The 21034-nt window shown below is 41.1% G+C and overlaps 1 protein-coding gene across 1 annotated transcript in view; it reads left to right on the top strand.

The window, feature by feature from the left end:
* LOC111671713 (contactin-associated protein-like 4) overlaps positions 1-21034 on the top strand; it is a 101976-nt gene that overhangs the window by 55114 nt on the left and 25828 nt on the right. Inside the window, exons 10-15 of the mRNA XM_023428877.2 lie at positions 3240-3411; positions 10785-10891; positions 16376-16495; positions 16589-16789; positions 17774-17936; positions 20351-20478. Coding sequence (XP_023284645.1) covers positions 3240-3411; positions 10785-10891; positions 16376-16495; positions 16589-16789; positions 17774-17936; positions 20351-20478 — 891 coding nt within the window. The remainder of the gene's footprint in view (positions 1-3239; positions 3412-10784; positions 10892-16375; positions 16496-16588; positions 16790-17773; positions 17937-20350; positions 20479-21034) is intronic.

The following is a 21034-nucleotide window of genomic DNA, read 5'->3' as shown; positions in this document are numbered from 1 at the left end:
TCATTACACCCAATACCCCATAATGACAAAAGTGAAAACAGGATTTTAGAATATTCAAAAACTTGAAATTTAGCTCTGGTGCCACCAATTTCTCTTCATCATCTTTGAGATGTTTCTACACCTTGTTTGGAGTACACCTGTGGTAAATTCAGCTGATTTGGTAAGACACACATCTATCTATATACTGTAAGGTCTCAAAGCTGACAATGCATATCAGAGCAAAAATCAAGCCATGAGGAGGAAGAAACTGCCTGCAGAGCTCAAGGACAGGATGAGTCGAGGCACAGAAGGCTGCAAAATCATTTCTGATGCATTCAAGGTTCCCAAGAGCGCCATAATTCTTAAATGGAAGAAGTTTGGAACAACCGGGACTCGTCCTAGAGCTGACTACCACCCAAATTCAGCAATCAGGGGAGAAGGGCATTGGTAAGAGACTTGACCAACCTCTCTGGAAGTTTCTCTATCTCCACACAGGATCACTGGAGCTCAGCCAGAGTGACCATCGGATTCTTGGTCATTTCTCCTTACCAAGACCCTTCTTGCCTGATTGCTCAGTTTTGCCCAGCGACCAACTCTAGGAAGAGTCCTGGTGAGAACAAACCTGGAGAAGCAGCTTCCTGGATAAGTGGCAGTGACTGTATCTGTTGGCCTGCAGTTTGTCATCCTGTGTCACGTCACTTTGTTGGCATTCATTTTCAACTTGTCTTGGGATGAGAAACATTCAGTGTTTTTCACAGTCTGGCAGTCGGGAAGGATGCCACACTTTCAATGATATACCATTAACGTCTAACACCCCATTAATGGGAATAATAGTTTTAACGTCTGTCGCGGCGTCGAGCAGTGGGTCACACTAATCCAAATTCTATTTTAATTGCCTGACAACGCCACCTTGGGAATTTCACCCAAGGAATTATTCACCATTAACAATAATAGGACACAGGTTCGTTATACCCCAGGCAAGAGACATGAGTCCAAGTACTTACAAGAAATACACTTTATTTCAAAAATACTCTAAAAGACTATAAAATCCAACCATACGAAAAGAAAGTAATATGAGTCAGGAGCTGAGGCCTATGGGTGTGGGCAGGAGCTAGTGAGAGGAGTGGGGAGTCTACCAAATACAAAATAATATTGAGGTGAAAATAATCAGACACTCAACACACGTGGCAAGCACACACACAATGTGAAATCACCCAAAAATCCCAGGACACGGCACACCGAAGGAAGGGACACCACCACCCGAGTCACCAGCACCACCACCGGCCTGCAGCAACTGAGAGAAAAAAACAACAAATTAATACCAAAAATAATCACAAAATAAACATACAGAATGAGAACAAAATGGGCAGATAACTAAACTAAAACTGCCTGAAATGAAATAAACAATATTAAAAAAAACACTCTACACCGTATTGCCACAGTCCTATGCACAATCCGATAGCTGTGTAAAGCAGCTGTCAGTCACCCGCAGCCCCAGCAGCAAGCACCGCACAGCAGTAAGAGCGGGAGGGAGAGCGTGGAGCGGCCGACCAACCAAGGCCGAGCCGGTAACTGAGCGAGGATGGAGAGGCCCGCAGCAGCGCAGACAACAGCAGCAAACACAGCAAAGGAGCAAGCCAGCAAGCAGCTACGAACACGGAACAGGACACAAAGCAAGCAAACAGGAGACGAAACAGCAGCGGCTCAAGTCAGCTGGTGGTGACGTCACACCACCGGTGGATTCTGTCAGCTGATGACTTCCTAATATTTAAAAAAAACTAAATTAGCATTGCTACACTAAAACTGAAGAATTGTGGGAAGCAGCAATAACAAACGCTTACCTTTATAGAGTTCACACAGGCTTAAGGAGAGTGAGGGAGAGACGAGACCCGCATGGCTACCGGCATTCACCTGTAACCACACCAGCATTTAGCCAGCAAAGATGGCAGCAATGGCAGAGAGAGAGAGAGAAGGACACCTACCAATACAGAAGACGCTAAATGCAACCGCAAACACAGCCCACCGTTGCCGCTCTGAAGGGGCAAACAATTATCCGGTCCGGAAATGACGCAATGAGGGAGCGCAAGACAGAGCAGGTGACAGGCTGCCGCTTTTATATGATGCTGGACCAATTATCGGCTACCAACTGGCATCAATCAAGAGCAGCGCCCTCTATGCTGCTACACGTCTATAGTATATCACAGTGAGATGCAAAACATATATTAGAACTGACATCCATACCCTCACACTAGACCATAGGAAGTTAGACATATACTGCCATCATCACCAGCTGATATATCAGTTATTATGAAGAGCATCTCCAACCACCATACTGGTGTATATAACAACAGTATACTGCATATATTCATTAAAGGTCATTCCTGATTTTACCTTAACCTTAACTTTTACATTACAGCTAAATGTGCCACAGTCCATATTTGTGGTTTTAAAAACCAAAAACCATCTCAATGTAGTTTTACATCTCTAAGGCTTCTCTCTGGAGCTCTAGTAACAACAGGTCAGTGAGCCAATCAGAAAAGAGGAGGCTCTGAGCCTCTCCTCTGATTGCCTGACTATTTTCTGAGAGATTGAAAAAAAATATAGCAGATTTCAGGTAAACAGTCAGAGAGACCAAATCCTGGTCCAGGTGGGCGAAGCTTGGGGCATTGCTGAGCACGATCACTGCTTTGTTGTGACGTCAAAAAGTTACAGAAGTCCTAATGTGGCTGTGTGCATTTCTCTGTGGACTGATCGCTTTGATACTTTGATACAGTTTTAATGTAGAACCTAGACCTGCTTTATAATCAAAAGAGAGAAATCTCACTTGATACGATATGGGACCTTTAATATCAATACTTATTTAATTTTATTTTTATCATGAAAATAATACCTTTCTGACGCTCTACACTCCAGTGTTGTTTTCATCTGACTGTGTGGTATCTGTTTAGTTTCTTGAGACATGTACAGCCTGAAGAACTTGAATGTGCTCGAACATATTGGTTTATATTCAGATGACAGATAGGTAGATCTCTCCGTTGAGAGTGGATGCGAGTTGAGTCTATATGGTACCATTTCTTTATGCTTTAATCAGGAGACACTTTGGGGCTACTGGGGGAGTAAGGTGTTTTTCTTGCTTGTCTTAGAATTCATTGAAATTAATTTAATTCCATGTTTATAAATGACACCAAGAAAAACAGCTTCTAAACAAACACAAAGTGGAGGCCAGCCACTGATGGAGTGTCGTCTGTTTCCCTCCTCAGGTTGTCCTGCCCAGCAGAGCAGTCATTACTGTAGGAACCCCTTCAACATGTTTCAGGGCTGCATGCGTCTCCTGACACTGGATGATCAACCTGTTGACCTGATTAAAGTGCAGCAAAGGCTGCTGGGAAACTACAGCCACTTGCAGATTGATATGTGCGGCATCATCGACAGGTTAGTCTCCAAAAATACCATCAGAATGTGTTTTCTTTACTGCTGTTACCATGAGCCCCACACATCTCAGAGGTGTCATGTGTGATGCCACACGTACACACTTGTTATGGCACCAGTCCACTTTAATTTCTTTCCTTGGCTGTGACTGAACTCATTGACTTTTCATGTAAAGTTCCTCTGCTTTTTGCATTATTTGGGTTCAAAGTTGTTTTCACAGTCATTTCAGGATTAATGAAAACAGTGGTAGGAATAAATACTCAGTTTGGGATATATTTGCATTTTGCTCTTGGTTTGGAGCACACATTCATATTCTAAATGCATTGCTCAGAGAGTGTTTCTCCTTTCACCATGCTCAATAAAATACACATATTGACATTTTAATGTCATTAGTTGCTGTCTTCTTTAAAGTCAGATGAGGACTCAAGTGCAGCGATAGAGACGGGACTGTCAATGTACTGAAGTGACCTCAACACAAAAACACCACAGTTAACAAGGCTAATTAATTAGACTTGGAATTTGTCACTCTATGACTGTGAAAACAACAAGCGTGTAGACCAGACAATAAGGACTTAAGGGATAAGTCTGGTCAGGTGATATTATCAGCAAATTCAATTCCAAAACAAAAATGGCAATAATTTGATTGTCTGCTAAAAATTATTCCTCCAGAAAACGTTCAAACACACACATCAATACCACACTGTTGAACTGGGTGACATGTTCCCACATAGTCAAGTATCCTCTCCTGAGCTGGTGCTGTAAATACTAACTTGTGTTACAGAGCCATGACTGAAAATACTCGCCACCAAATGCACAACTTACTCCTGTTTGAATATCACGCAGTTATTGTTAAAATTGAAAGTATATATTTCTGATGCATTCTGAAAGGTTTACATCTTCAATAGTAACAAATGGGCCCAGGGCTGAGAACAACAGACAGGCTGGGTGAGTTTAGTATATTATATATTATCATATTGTTGGTTTTCTTCTCGTTGACAGTAACCGAAACATAGAATCGCATCTTCATTATCCTTTGTCAGAGCTGTTAGAGAGGGACAGAGAAATGGGACACAACAACCAGGGCAATGCTACTACATGGTGTATTTAACCTATTTCAGAGGTGACCACACTTACAGACTAGCTGTGTCTTTGTGAACCTATTCATGTTGTATGGATATATTTATATGGAGCGGTCAATATTCATAATTTCCCCAAATATCATAATTAGTATTCTGTCTGATCTGATTGCAGGATAAAATAAATACAATAAAAATGTTCACATTTGTCTCTGATGCAGCCGCCTCTCTCTGAAAGGTCACTGCTTGTAGTCTGGTTCAGAGTCTCGTCTGCAGCATTATCATGTGATGAGTAAATATAAAATGCAAATGTTGCTGAAGTTACTATAAGCATCACAATTATTTTGATCTAATGCTATGATGATAAAACCCAGTTTCAGTTTTTATTTGCTAATGTTACTCCACAGAAAACCCCTGAACTTGTTATGTTTTGGATGTGGCATACCTGCAGAAAAAAAGACACTGGTAAATTATTATTTTTTTTTTTTTTTGATAAAGATTTCATCTGTGGCGGCTGAAGTGTGCTTCAGGTTACTTGCTTCATAAGCCAGAAAATGTCCCTGTTCACCACCCTGCTCTGTATCAAGAGTGTTTTTCGTGAAGTCACAGCATCTATGAGGGAAACAGGAGCCGTCTCTGCACCACAGTCAGGTGCTGGTGAACTGGGAGTACTGACCAGTTATTGGACATAGGGACTTGGAAAATAGGATTCAAATTTTAATTTAAGTTTTACTGGTTTTTACTTATTTTTATTTTATGTGTTGGGGTATGTGTTGCTGTAAATTTTGTCATTCAAGTTTTCAGTTTTACTGCAAAATGTCAGCTCGGTTATTGGTCTTGATTTTTAATAATTAGTATCGGTATCGGCCTGAATAAACATATCGGTTGATGCATATTTATGTGCACCTTTGCTTTGTAGAGGGTTTATTGTGTCATTTTTTTGTACAGCACACAGATATACAGGTAGATAGAAATAAAATATATACTCACAGCCAAAGCAATCGAAGTGGTGATGTGAATGAAAGGTATAAAAAAACTGCATTCATTATCTGTCACCTCGCGGTAAGATGAAAGGGATGCAAAGAAAAGTTGTGATATGAGACTATACAGTGTGACAACCTGCTAATTGAGGTGTTTTACTTAGGGCCAAGTTCTGGAGGAGGATGGCTTAAATGTATTATAATCCCCGCTCTTTCCCTCACACACGGTTATATAAGTCTCCAAATCTGAACCATCTCTGAGGGGTCGCTAAATCACTTGTTTATAACACACATCAACATCAAATTGAAAAAAATCCTTCCCTGAGGCACAAGAGCCAGCCTTTGAAACCAAGGATTGAAAATAGAGCAACAGTCGGCATTTATTAATCTAAAACTCTCATTCTTGGCCACTTAACGCACCAGCTACACCTAACTGCATTCCTGAGGAGAGGCTGAAAGACTTGCTGCGTGTGCAGCTAAGTAGATTAATTAGCAGCGAGGGAGAAATGTATTTCATCTCCTCGTTCATTTCAGGTGATTATCGAAGCCAGAAATGGGAAGTAGGGTCTTACCAAGTTTTCTTGAAGAGAATAGACTTTAAGAAGACCACCACAGGGCACAGCAGCCGTATACAGTAAGAGGTTGGCGGTGGCCTTCAAGTCCTGCCACCACTTAATACTGTACATGCCGATGTTCAGAGTTCAGAGATCTTTAATCACCCTCAAGGGGAAACTTGATTTACAGTAGAGGACACACATTACAATATACAAGAGGACGTCGACTGTAAGGTTCGTACACCAAGAAATCAAAGGGTTAAATTGGACTCAGTAAAGCATTTTTAAAATAAAGCCATCAGTGCTTTGTCCACGTTAAAAGTATTCAAACTGTGAGAAAGTAAAGTCTCCTGGCCCTTTATACAGATTGTGGATGTGTTGAAGTCAGAGTTCAAGTTCTTGTCAGTCACTTTTCCCAGGTACTTGTAGCACTCACCTATTATAACAAGCGAGCCCTTAATTATAGTTGGGAAGGTTGAGTGAGGTTTTCCTGAAGTCGATATGCCCTATTTTAAGTTTTGTGAAGTTTTAACTCCAGGAAGTGGTTGTCACACCGCTATACAACTGGCCCAACATCAACCTCTCCATCCAGGCTCATTAGGACAGTGTCATCTGCAAACTTCAGGAGAAGCCTGACATCACACCTACTCCTACAGTCATTTCTTTATAAAGTATACAATAACAAGGACAGTAAACATCCCTGGTCAGAGCCTGTGGATGACAACCTCTTCTGGGATAGAGCACCATTAGTCCTGTCCATTGTTCTTCTGATTCCCTTTGTCCTGAAGACGAACCATTCAATCCCTGCTCAGTTCCAAATTCCATGAACTTCCATAAACTTTATCCATCAGTGTTTTTTATATATTTTATTTCATATTTTGTCTCTTAGATATTATATAAAACACGCTGAAGAGGACACAAAGAAGAAGACAAGAATACAAGAATAAAAAGTTGAGGAAGGACTTTTAAAGGAGTAGTTGGACATTTTATTTAAGTTCATGCTGAGAGTTGATGAGAAGATAACACTTATATTTGAAAAGAAATCTTTGGACATAGCCACAGAGTCTGACTTGGGAAAGGTGTTGGAGGAAGGGGGGTGGGGGGCATCGGACGTTTTTCTACAGTCCGACAAGCACTTTGTTTGAAGCATAATGACACCTTTAGGACACTCATGCTTTCCAAAGCTACGAAATCTCTCCTGTGTGTGTGTGTGTGTGTGTGTGTGTGTGTGTTTTGGAGCGAGACAGATGAAGCTGTCAGAAGGCAGTAGTTCTGACCTCTTTACTTCTGTCAGGTTCCCGACAACTTAATAATACACCTTGTCAAAGGGCACACACATACACACACACACACACACACACACACACACAAATAAAAAGAAATGCGGGTCACCAAGAGGTCCGCTCTTCATGCTGTGCCTCAGTGTCTACGTATCTGTCTGTCTGACAGCCACTGACTTCTCCATGTGTTTGATGCTCTATGTGACCAGTGACTCACACACAAACACACACATCTTATCCTTCACACACCTGTGTCATTCCCAAACTCTCCCCGTACGTGCGTGTGTGTGTGTGTGTGTGTGTGTGTGTGTGTGTGTGTGTGTGTGTGTGTGTGTGTGTGTGTGTGTATGTACGTGCGTGCGTACGTGCGTGCGTGCGTGCGTGTGTGAGATGTGGCAGCTTATCCATTAGCAGGAGCACAGCCAACTGAAAGGATAAAAATACATACCTTTCCTCTCCCCCTGGCTCACGCTGTTCAGCACACTGCAGTTATTTGAAGTCTTTGTGGGATATCCTGGTCTACCTGTCCAGTAATAGTGTGCAGATCGGGGGCGGGGCTGTGCTGTGCTGCGTTGGTTAGCCAGAGGCTGTAATAGAAACCAGCGAGATTGGATGCAAGCCCTGTGATCCAAGCTACGTTATAGGACACTGTCACACCGCACTAGAAACTTTTAGATAAGCGACAGAGTCTCTTTTCTCAGTTAATCCTGGAGTCTTGTGATCTGAGCTCTGGTGCAGTACACTGTCACGTTGCATTGCCATTTGTTAGTCAAGCCATAGGAGCGAGCCCCCCCCCCCCCCCCCCCCCCAGACTTATAAAGGAAAAAGTGCTTTGAAAAGTGGGAACTTTTAGCCCTGGAAAGATTTATAGCAGATTAGCGATACAGGCTCGGTTCAGTTCACTGTTTATCGCAGGCTTGTGTTTCTGAGTTTTTTTGTCATTTTCGCTCTCTGTGTTCCACGGTTGAGGCTGCATGTGGCAGCAGGATGCCGACAGCAAACTGGATGTTGAGACGATGACAGAAAACTCCTCCAACGCTGCTGGAAAGAGTTGCCTACTGTGGCTGCACATGGCTCTTGCCAAGAAAAGTTGCGTTTTCCCAACTTTTGCAGTCGACAGTGGGAGTGAGGACAAAGTGGATTTTAAGAAACCCAGCAAAGTGGGCGCGTGCACAGGCATTTGTCTACCTGCTCTTCTTGTCTGCTTTTACAATGAAGATAAAGTGGTGAATAAACAAGAAATGTTCTCTGGCTATTCGTTCTAGAGTCTGGTAGAAAGGAATAGTCTGGACTGTGGATCGGCTGTGTGCTGGGCCAGCTTTTCCCTGTATTCAGGATAAATCTGCAGGGATACAGGTGAGGAAGGTCCGCAGGTCTCAACCGTTGACTGTACACAAAGATGGACGTAGCCTCCGTGACATCACATCCGTGTTGGCTTCATTTTTTCAACCCTGGAAATTGCTGCCTAATCACAAACATTTACAAGCGGTTACTGTTGTATTTCGACCTGCATTTGGAAAGGTGCACCATAAAAGTCTACCTAAAGAATGAAATAAGTGGTTGGACTGAAAATAGATCTTACCTAATTTTAACAGGACTGGACTGGGACGTCATGTGGGGAAACAGAGGAAACAAAGAGAACAAGAGTTTTGTTTATTAAACTCACCTAAGCAATAAAAAATCAGTTTTCCATTTATATTGAGTGATATACCATGATTCTTCTCCTACTGTATCTAGCTACAGGCCCCTGACCTCATTTCCACTGGTTCACTGTCCAAACAGAGTTGATATCCAGTCACTGCCACTGTCTCGCTGCTGCTCTCCTGATCTGTCCCTCCCTCTGCCTCCCTCTGCCTCCCACAGCCCTCTGTTTCACCTCTTCACTCCCACTTCTCTCGCCTGCCATCCTGCACTGTTGATGCTTCCTAATTCCCTCGTCCTCCAGAACCCCTTGTCTTTCACCCCTTTGGATATCTAGCTTTGCTCTATCAAGACTCTGTGTGTCTACCTATGTGAGGACCATTGTGAGTTTGTCAGTAGTTATGATGGTTAATATTAGGCTTAAGATGAGGGGAAAAAAGGATTCAGGTTCCTACGTATCAGCAGCACTTACCTGCTGTCAAATTCAGCTTTTGCCTGATGGTGTTGGAAGTCTATACACATCATCTTTACACTATTTTGTGCTTGATCTGACCATGCCATTTGTGTGACATGTGATACACAGGGATCTTATATATTGCTTTATACATTTTTATTTGTTTTGTTTTTGTACTCTGAGCTTCCCCACTACCTATTTTGTATTTGAAGGGCTCTTAATGCCAACCCTGTTTATCTCTGCTACGGGGACAGGAGAGAGGGAAGAGGGATACTTGTGTACGAGTGTTTGTGTCATGTTGGAGAAATTGTAAAACCTATCAGACAGATTTTTTTTTAAAAAGCACTGTGTGTGTGCTGACAGCAACAATCAAATAGTTTTGGGGGAAATTTTTTCATATCTGATCTATACAACATTTCACTGTTAAGCACATTATTATTCTAAATGGGTCCAAGTTTATTTCCTATTTATAGCCAACACTATATTAGTGTTTGCTAATGTAGAAGATTACAGGAAATGAACTTGATCCCAAACTCTCTCTGAGCAACACTATTATGGAAAAATGGCCTATAATAATTAACAGATGTGTTAGTGTGTGGACTGTCTCTCTCTGGTATTGTGCATAGAAATACAATAAAAGAAAATGTGACTTCATATTGACTGATTGAAAAAGTCTGCTGGAATAGTTCATTTATGTGCAACTGTATAGATTTGGAAAGAAAAAAAAGTTCCCCCTTATTGGATGTTAGATGTTAGTATCACTGTTAATGTGGTGCTCCTGTGTGTTGTACATTCTCCCCGTGCTACTGCAAATATAAATTAGCTTATTAGTACTCAACTACAGGTGATTTAATTGCACTTGGTCCCAGCCTAATATACAATAAATTAAATAGCTTCACAGCTGACTCTTAAATGTTATAGGCCCTCCCCTCACCTCTAATAGCACCTCAAATAAATCCTCATCCTGTGGGAAACACCATCCACTGCACCAGCCGGATGGATGAACATAAACAATAAAATGAGACTTTATTCTTTCAGAGACAGGATGGGCGAGAGTTCAAGAGTTTTGTCTCTGGATGATGCAACGTTAGTTAACAATACTAACAAAGGGAAGTTTCAAACCAGCTACTTTTCAGAACATGCCCCTTTGTTTCGCTTGACATGCAAATAAAGGCTTTTTGAAATGTTCTTAAAAGACTCAAACTTCTCTTTTGTTGTTTTAAGACAGCTTCTATTCAGGTCCCTCCTACACACCTGCACATCACAACAGTCAGGTGTGCTGAAGGCCTGTTCCCTTTCCCTTTCATACTGACATCCTTGAGAAACTTCTTAGAGAACCTTTGACAGACAATAAGCTTCTCTCTCTGTGTTTGTCTCTATCTGTCTCCCAGGTGTTCCCCCAGTCACTGTGAGCATGGAGGTAGATGTACTCAATCATGGAGCACCTTCCACTGTAACTGCTCCAACAGCGGCTACAGAGGAGCCACCTGCCACAGCTGTAAGCAACCGGCCACGGGCATCAGAAGGTTTTTAAAATGCTTGAAGCCTAAAATGCAATGACAAATATAGAAGATGCTAAAGTGGTGAAGTCGTCAGTACTTTAAGTTGTCTTATTTTCTGTCCTTATCACTCTTTAGAAGACAGGTATTAGTCAAATTAAAATCTTATGTGATGATAGACCATTGTAAGATACTTAACATTTGATTATTTACTTAAAGCTGCAATAATTGAGCTTTATTTTTGTTTTGTGTTTATTTATTTTTGGCCACTGCAACGTAACAAGCTGCGAACACAAAATTGACACATAAAGCTTTCATCATGAATTGTTAGAAACCAGTTTCTTATTTAACCTATTGCCTACTTAGCAGACATAGATGTGTTTCTGCCCACCTCTGTGAATGTTAATTTATTCATTCTCCTATAACTGTGTTTTTGGTCTCCACCAACTTGTGAGGGAAACATCTGACTCTAGTATGTTCACCAGTTAGTAGCTAACTCATGGCCGGTGTTGGCTGGGTAGTGTCTTTTTTGGCAGGGCCTGTCTTATAAAAACAAATGGCGCAGATTGAGTGTCTGAACGGCTGAGTGATGAAGTTTGTTTTCTTCTTCTTTCAAAATGACTTGGTGCGAACAAGCTTTGTTGACAACCTGGTGCATTTGTCACTAGATTAACTGACCTTTCAGACCCCATTAGCGCCTTTTTAATCAGAAAAGCACCCAGTGACAAATAAAGCAACTTTTTGGACAAACCTTAGCCACTTTATGTAGAAGAGAGTCACCAGTACTGCCCTGCGAGTACAAGGCAAAACTGTCTTTGCTGACTACATGGCAGCTGACATGAATGAGCTTCTAACTTTCTCTCTGAGTGATTATTTTACAAGTAAATACAGCTGAAATCACAGCACAGCCGTCGTCTTGCTGACCTGTTACCAACGCCTTCAGAGAATGTGGTTAATATTCCAGACATGTTCTCATTTCATCTGCTTTAATAGCAGTGAGACCCCATGTCCCCAAACAGTTAATTTCCTTGTGTCCATTTTTTCCTATTCTGTTGTTTCAAAAACTTTAATTTGCTGCGTTCAATCAGGAATAGACTAAACAGATTGGTGGTACTTCATTACGGTGAGAAAATTAGACTTCCATTAAATTTTTTTTTCTCGGAAAGGTCTTATTTTTGGTTCTCTGACACCTGCAGATGGCCCTTATCTGTGGTCTGACTGGTTCATTTTAAATGGGACTGCATATTTGTGTGATGTGTGTATGTGTGTGAATCCAACTCCAGGCCAGTGTGTAAAGGGACTTGAGTGTAAAGGCTGCTTTTCACTCACGTCCCACTGGACACAAAGAGGCAGAAGCTCATGCTGAAATCAAACACCTGCCACTCAAACTCTATGGCTGTGTCACAGACGAAAGAACTTCTAAAATTTACATTTCCTTTATAGATATTGCTGAAACTAGGATGAGTGATTTCTGATATTTCAGGAGCATAAACAATGCATAACAAAAACATAGAAATAATTTCTTTTTCCTTTTCTCAAAGGAAAACCATTTGTTTTGCAGAACCACTGTCTGATTTGAAGAGAAAGGCATCAGTTGAAAATGACTAGTGTGCCTGGATGGCTCAGTTTTGAGATATGATATTGTTTTTCTCCTTAAATGTAACTACATAAGAAAATACACAAAACAATGATTAAAGCAACTCTGAATGCTGAACTTATACATTTTCTTCCTAATTGCATCAGTTACTTCAAGTGCATATCAAGTTAAACATGTTTTACTATGAAAATAAAAACTTTGATGGCGATTTATTCAATGTTTTACATTATCTGCAAGTCTGTGGAGACATGCGGGTAAGTTTGCACCAAATTTAATATGCCGCTTTTTAACAAAAATAGCCTGGTTGGTAATACATAGTGCAGAAATAAAGTGTCACTCTATCCACTGAGAGAAAGCTAAGGAAAGAACAAAGGGAAGACATGCTGCTGTAGATGAAAGATACAGTTTTCTCCCACTTCTCTCTTCAAACAGCACACATCAACCTCAGCGTCACAGAAACTGCTGTGAACTTCTTTCCTCTTGCTGGGTATTTTGGTTTTAGAAGTCTGAGGCTTCCAGGTAGTTCATTAGTCGAATCATAAAAAAGAAGCAATTAAGAACTGACAAAAACATGGGCACAGTAGGTATAGAATCATTTTAACGGGTTTCTGAAAAAGAAAGAGAAATCTATAATGACCTTACCTTGTGAGGCAGATGGATTTCTTGCAAACAAGAATCCATCTCGCCAGGCTCCAGTTGGCTTGTGGTCAAACTACAGTAGTTCGGATCAGTGTCCCATGAGGGACGGACTACTGGCAGCCACCATAGACTGTATATAAAAATGGACATAGCCTCCGTGACGTCATCCACAGGTTTCTGAAGAGCAGTTTTGAAGCTCACAGTGAGCTGCTGCCACTGTCGCCGTCTTGTCAGTGCCTGATTCGGTGCATGCCGGTTTGTGGCTAACATACAGTCACCCACCTGTCACTCAAAACGGCACGCCCTCAATTAATCCCAACTTTAATGACAAATAATGTCAGCTGTCATGAAGGAGGGAATTAGATATATAGAGACTCAATCTGTTTTTTGTCCCAGGCTGTAAACATGTTTACTTCTGCTGTAAAGTGGAGCATTTTAACATGGGGGTGTATGGGGATTGACTCGTTTTTGGAGCCAGACTCTAGTGGCCATTGAAGGAACTGCAGTTTTTGGCACTTCTATGTTGGCTTCCTTTTCAGCCCTGGAGGTTGCCGCTTGGCATGATAACAGTGAGAAGTGACTGATCACTAACAACAATAGTGGCTCCTAAAGAGGATAGCATAGATTCTGCTATAGCATCAGTTATATCAGTTATTTTCCCAGTGTAAGTTATCTTTTCACTCTGCAAGAGGTTGATTTACCAACTGGCTCCGGGAAGGACACAGAATCTGATTGGTTGAAATTAGCCCGTGATAGATAATTTTAGACAGATGGTTCATCCAATCATCTGCCAAGTATTTTTTGAACGCTCCGGCCCTTTTCCAAACAGTTTCCAACAAAACCTTCCCAGATGGTTCTTAGTAACAAACCATCTGGTGTGTCAGCTTAATAATGACCACCAACAATGATCACTTAAAGATCAACACCCACGCACATAGGAACAGGCCAATAAATTAATGTTAATATACTAATTATTGAAATACAAATACATAACAACATGCTCAACAATCTTGAAAACTGATTCATTGTTGAACTTCGTCTGGTTCTAGAGGATCTGCTTCTTTTTTTCCACAGCATTTATGCACTGCTGTGAAAAATGACTGAGTGACAGATTGAGTTGGGCCTGTAGACAGCAGCATCACAACTTCATCTGCTGTAACAGTTGTGGAAGTATTAGAGGGAACGGTCACAATTATACTGTACAACAAAAAGGCAGATAAACTATAGGCTAAAACTGAGTCCCATTTAGGTTTCACACAATTCCAGATGAAGAGTCTATCCATGCTAACGGCTCTTTCTGGCTGTATTTTAGGCAGCCTAAATGACAACTTGTGCTTTAACAGCCACTGCCCTGAGATGACCAACACTGAGTCACCACAGGTTACCAAAGCACAGCTCGTAACCTTCCCCTCTAGTAGCTAGAAAGCTCCTGAAATATGAACAGTTGTATTTTTAAGTCTAATTTTTAACCTTTTTGTGGCAAAGGATTCTTTCATTTGGAGTAAAGACCTCTGGGGTTCCTTACTGAATGTTTTTATGGGAGTTTTTAAGAGTGTGGGCTCGCTCAGGGGTTACATTTAGTGTTGAAAGCCAATACACAGTAATGATTATAAATACACAGTAATGTATGAAATGTTTTTGTTATAATTAGCTCTAAATTTTGCCATATACAGTAGTTTAGAACATTTGGACTGGTATGAAGGCTTAGACCAAACTGCGTAATCATTTATATCCCCTGTACCATCAGAACAAATGACAGAGATGAACAGAAGTGAAGGGTGGAAGAGATGGCAGAGATGAAACAAAAAGAGAAATGAGGAGCGTAGAGAGAAAGATGAAGAGAGAGTGAGGATAGGATTAAGAGGAAGGTAAACAGGAGAGGAGATGGAGACAGAAAGCATGTTAGGAAAGGAGAGGGAGTCCTGAGGCGGACTGTTCTTTCCACATAAATGGATTTCAACTTAGAGAGTGCCTACAGTATTTTAGGTGAGTCAAATTAGAAGGTAAAGAGATTGTGGCTTTGATTACACAGCTAAGCATTGATTGAATCTTTCTACGCCAGGGTGGTGTAATCAGCCCAGGGCTGGATCCGGGCCAACTCTGGAACCCCCGCCCCACCCACCCACCCACCCACACATAAACTCCACCTCTGTGTTTCATTGTTACATTTGGTCAAAACCTTTCTTGAGCTGTATCAAAGTCTCGGGAGTTTTCTTCCTGAGAAAAGACATGAGAAGAGGAGCATGCTGGAAACTTTTGTGTGTGTGTGCGTGTGCGCTACATAGCAATAAAATTAGTGTTAATCCTGCTTTAGCTGCTATGAATGGATATTAATTATGTTGTCAGTGAACTTTTTAATCAACACAGTGCATTTGTTTCTGCCAAAATATCCAGTCTCCAGTATAATATCCACCACAGCACTATTAAACTGTTCTTTATGGTTATGTTTAGTTTGGTTATGTTGTTCACTGTGACTTCAGACCCAACATCTGTTCCCATGATCCCTCCCTGCCTAACCTTAACCAGAGTGTCTTCATTACCTAAACCACACACAAGACTGTGGATGTGAATCTTGGTCTCTGGTGTGACAGCTGCTTGCTTTGGACGACCGCCGTCCACCCCAATCACTTCCTTGCAAATCCGCTGTCGCTAATAAATGTATCCCTCATTCATTCAAAAAACACATTGCCTCTGATTATAATCCAGCCACTGATTACATTTCCTACAAAACATATTTGCTTTTGCAGGTTAGTTGTATATAAATGTAATTTCTAGGTGACAGGGATGTTTTAGTGATTGTAAAATGTATATGTAATGTGGCAGATGATACGTTAATTGACAACATCTCCTCATTATGTTGATACAAAACATAATTTGTAGAAGACAGTTGTGTATTTGGACTCCTCTTCTATTGAATTTTTGCAGCATTAAATTATTTGTATTCAGTTTGGCTTAATCACTGTTGTCTTTTGTGAAGCTGTTGAGCGCTCGGTATTTTGCAACATGAAAACACAGTCGGCCCAAAGTTTTCTGAAAATAGAAAGCCTGCTTCCTCACAAGCCCCTGCTTCTTTTTTTCTTTTTTTTTCAAAACTTGGGAACACTTTCTCGATAAGATATCAAGATCAAGACATCACAATGCTGATTTGATAGTAAAGTGGTGCAGTATAAGAACCCATTTTCTATCTCATGAGCCAAAGCCACCGATTGACATGCTGCACTGTGTTCTGTCGTGTTTTCCTCCTCAGCGACATACGAGCAGTCGTGTGAGGCGTACAAACACAAAGGCAACACATCAGGACATTATTACATAGACGTTGATGGCAGTGGACCGATCAAGCCCCAGCTCATCTACTGTAACATGACAGGTAACACACAAACACCACTGAATCCTCCTCCACTCCTTTCTTCCAAAATATTTATTTCCCCTCGTCTTTTGCTTCCCTTCGTCTTCCCACCAGAGAACAGGGCGTGGATGGTGATCCAGCACAACAACACCGAGCTGACCAGAGTTCATTCGTCTCCTGAGCGAAACCGACATTCAGCCCACTTCGACTATGCCTCTGAGGAGGGGCAGTTAGCAGCCATCATCAGCCAGTCACAGCACTGTGAGCAGGAGCTGTCCTACCACTGCAGGAGGTCCCGCCTCCTCAACACACCAGGTGAAGCCTGGAGGAAAAACTCATTCTGCTCTTCTTTATGTTGACTCAATGTCACTGAGATGATTTTTGTAGGAAAGTGAAATATTTGAGTTTTACTGTCATAGTTAAGCATCCTGAAGTGTGTTTGTGTGTGTTGAAGGTGGAGGAGAGAGTGGAAGGTGGAGGAGAGAGGGTAGTTAAAAGGAAAAGGACATCAGACAAAAAGGTTCTTCAGTGTCTGAGGGATCTATATCTGGAGCCAGAGAGAAGTGGTGTGAATCGTTGATTTAGTTAACTAACCAAAACATCAATGACGTTTTCTGTTGTGCATTTTCTCCTCAACTGCTGCAGCAGCTACTCTTTTATTTGCACCTCTCGATTTCTCATTTGTTTTTCTTAAACATCTGCTCACCTTTATTTATTCTCCTTAGGATGCTTGAGTTTCAAAGTGCACTGAGGAAAGTCACCCATCTTGTTTTTAACTGCGCGCCACCACTGTGTACACATACAAAACCTACTTATCAGGATGCTTGTGAAGGAGAGAAGTCTTGAGAGAGCAACTGCCCATTATCTGTCCAATTTTATCAGGGAAACAGCAGTGGCTCATGGTCAGGGCAGCAAGGCTGCAGAATTCAGGACAGGGAAGTGACAGAGCCGTGTTGGTTTGTGTTTAAAACCTACAGAGAGGGACAGACTGAAGGGGTAAGAAAAAGAGAGGAGGATCTTTTCCTTACCCCTTTTTTATGTCCCATTTTTATATGCAAATCAAGCTTTGGATTTAAATATATCTACCAAATTTGTTGCGATGAAAACATAGGCCTAGATGAGTGACAGTTCTCTGTCAGACGTTTCTCATTCAGATGTGAGTTAATTTATCCTTGTGGGCTTCATTGTCTTACCTCTGTTGTAAAATTCATGTGAAATCCATCTCTGTTTTGCAGGATAACTGGTCCCTGGAGCAAAAAAGGATTAAAGTGTGTATTTGTGCACATGCGTGTGTTTCAGAGGGTGCTCCATTCAGCTGGTGGGTGGGAGGTCCGGATGCAGGTCAGGTCCAGACGTACTGGGGCGGAGCTCAGCCCAACAGCCGTCAGTGTGCCTGCGGTCTCCAGGACAGCTGTCTGGATTCAAATCACTACTGCAACTGTGATGCTGACTATGACCAGTGGTACAGTACTGTACATACGCCTTTACATAAACACTGTTTTGAAGGAAGTCTTTTGAAAATATTTCCTTAGTAAATCATTTATGAATTCTCATTAAGTGAGCAATAATGCCTCTTATTGTATTGTAATTATACCTTGAGAAATGATTTAGAATGGTGTTTAAATTGTTGACTAAAACTAAGGGGGGGGGGGGGTCTTATATGTATTAACAAACAACTGCCAACAATTAAGAAAAGAGAACTTTCCATAATCATGGGATCATAACAAATTATGGGGTTTAGGATGAAGGCAAAGAACACTGAGTTCTGTCCTATATCAGTGTTGACACCTTGGAGTGCACTATTGCACCAAAGCAAACTGTTGGTGTAGCATGAAGCATGAGCATTTTTTATATGGTTATCTGCACTTTAATATACATGTACAGTGATTTACAATGCTGTGTTGTAGAGGGAATGACAGATTGGATACATTTTTAGTCATTCTAGCTGCATGGCTCGAGGGATGGTAATTTCATCCACCACTTTGGATCAGACTGAAACTACAGTGTTTGATAGATGGCCATGAAATTTGGTACAGGCATTTATAGTTCTCAGAGGATGAACCCGACCGACTTTGGTGATCCCTTGACTTTTCCTCTAGCACCACCATGAGGCTGCCATTAATTTTTATGAGACATTATGTTTTCAGGTTTTCTGTCCATCCCGTTCTTGTAAACCACGATATCCCAGTAACGCCTGGAGGGAATTTCTTCAAATTTGCAAGCATTCACTTAGACTCAAGGATGAACTGATTAGATTTTGGTGATCAAACACGTTTTTGGCCATAACTCACAATTTGATACACTAATTAAACAAATGTCTAATAGGATAAAGAAATGAAGTGATGACATTTTATATCCAAATGGTCAAAGGTCAACTTCACTGTGAGATCATGATGTAACTCAGGAGCATCACTTGTAATCACTTTGGTGATTCTTTAACTTCTTATCCAACACCATCATCAGGTCAAAATCTCATTCTTTCCACTATTTTAGTTTATGTTCAAACATCTGAGAAACTAATGACATTCTCATCAGTCTCAGCTGCACTTTTTGTGCTGCGTTTTGTGCTACTGCAAAAAAATAAGATGGTGAACATGTCAAACATTATACCTGCTACACATGAGCACAGAACCACTGTGCACCAGTTGTTTCACTCTAAATCAAACTCTCCTTTGATTAAGATGATTAAAAATGTCATCCTTACTCAACTTTAATGTAACATAACAGCAATTATTTGGTTGGAACAGCTTTAAAAAAGAGGGAATATGTTAACGTCTCTTATAAAGACAGGTATAAAAATACCTTGCTTGTGACACTCAGAACACTGACGGTTTAATGAAATCTGTGTTACTGCTCTAATCACAAGTCATTAATACGATTCAGTGTTTACCATCACATCCCGCCTTACCGGACTGAAAGGAGCCATGAGACGTCCGGGACAAATCCCAAGATATTTAAACATCCCTCTTCATGTTTTATCCTATCCTGTATTTAAATCCTTTTATCCATGCTGTAAGCAATTCTGTATTTAGGTCACCTTCCCCAATCCTGTGACCAATTCTGCAGCAGAGACCCATTTTCTCATATTGTAACCAATCGCGCTACTGTCTGCATAGCCAAAGGTCTTTATTTCTATTATCTCGCTTCCTAAATCTGTGCGACTCTGGCTCTATTTTTAAAGACTTTTTCTTGCCGTCAGTATCGCATCAGATTCACCGGCGCTGTATGTGCCTACAGTCCTAGATTTATTTTTTGACAAAAATTTGCAGCAACAAAGCAGACTGCTAGAATTTGAAACACCACGGAGCGGAGTGTGTGCGTGGCGAATGTGCAGATGAATCATTCAGCCTACATTCCTTCATAAAGTGGTTCCACAAAACATCATGGAGACATGTTGTGTCAGCTGAAACTCTTGTCTTCGTGTGAACAATTTTTCAAACACAGCGTGGTTTGAATTCAGTCGGGCACAAGTTTTACACCTGTTCTGTATGCATGAAGGTTCATCCCGCTAACGTTGATGTCCTCTTCTTCACCTCCATCTCCCTCTCCCCCTCTTCATCTTCTTTCCAACGCCCTCTCTCCCTCTTCCTTTTCTAATCAACCTCCTCCTCTTTTTCTCCACCTTCTCTTCCTTACATGCTTCTTCATATTCTAATCCATCTCCTCCACTACTCCATTTGTCTCTCCTCCTGTGCCTCTTCCTTCTCTTCCTCCTCATCTACTCCTCTTCCTTCAACTCTTACTCCTTCTTACGCGCATCCTTCTTCTCCTTCTCTTCCTTCTTGTTTTTTTTCTTCTCCATGACCATCTTCCCCACCTCTCCCTTTTTTCTTTTCTTCTCTACCACTTTTTCTCTTCTTCCTTCTCCACTTACAGGGCAAATGACTCAGGCCTACTCACCTATAAGGAGTCCCTTCCAGTCAGGTCTTTGGTGCTGGGTGACATCCAGCGGCTGGGGTCAGAGGCTGCCTACAAGGTGGGACCCCTCCGTTGTCATGGAGACAGTAAGTCAATTTCAGTCTCAGGTTATTTCTTTACAGTGTATGTGTATTCCCATTTCCCATGAATGGGAAAGTGGTCTCAGACTTTGGACCCCACTGTAGCTTACCTTCTCTGTGGGTATTTTAATATTATACATAGGGAGTGTGTTTTCTGTAATAGTGTTTTGATGGAATACTATTTAAAGAATATTTTATTCAACTACACAGTGAGCTGCACTAAAGGAATCTCTGTATACAATCTCTCTCCTGCAGCTAAAAAACAGTTTCTTGAACTATGTGAAAGCACATTTTAACTTTTTTGGAGATGTTTTGAATAGGTTTGCTCACAAATTGCCATGAATAACCTTTGTACTTCTACATATACACCCAAGATTTGGTGCACTTCTAGAAAGGGATAGTGTAACCCAGGAAATGGAAAATTTAAAGACTTTTAATTCATTTTCAATAGTGCAATTTAAAAAAAAAAAAAAAAAAAAAAAAAAAAAAAAGGAAAAAAAAATCCTATATAATATGCTATATCTTCATATAGATGAATAAAAAAATTGAGTAATTTGTCCTC

The sequence above is a fragment of the Seriola lalandi genome, unplaced genomic scaffold, assembly GCF_002814215.2.
Source record: "Seriola lalandi dorsalis isolate HSWRI2012SDOR001 ecotype SW California unplaced genomic scaffold, Sedor1 jcf7180002054885, whole genome shotgun sequence".
NCBI classification, from domain to species: Eukaryota; Metazoa; Chordata; class Actinopteri; order Carangiformes; family Carangidae; genus Seriola; species Seriola lalandi.
The sequence above is the reverse complement of the archived record's forward strand: the minus strand, read 5'-3'. Positions and strand labels throughout refer to the sequence as shown.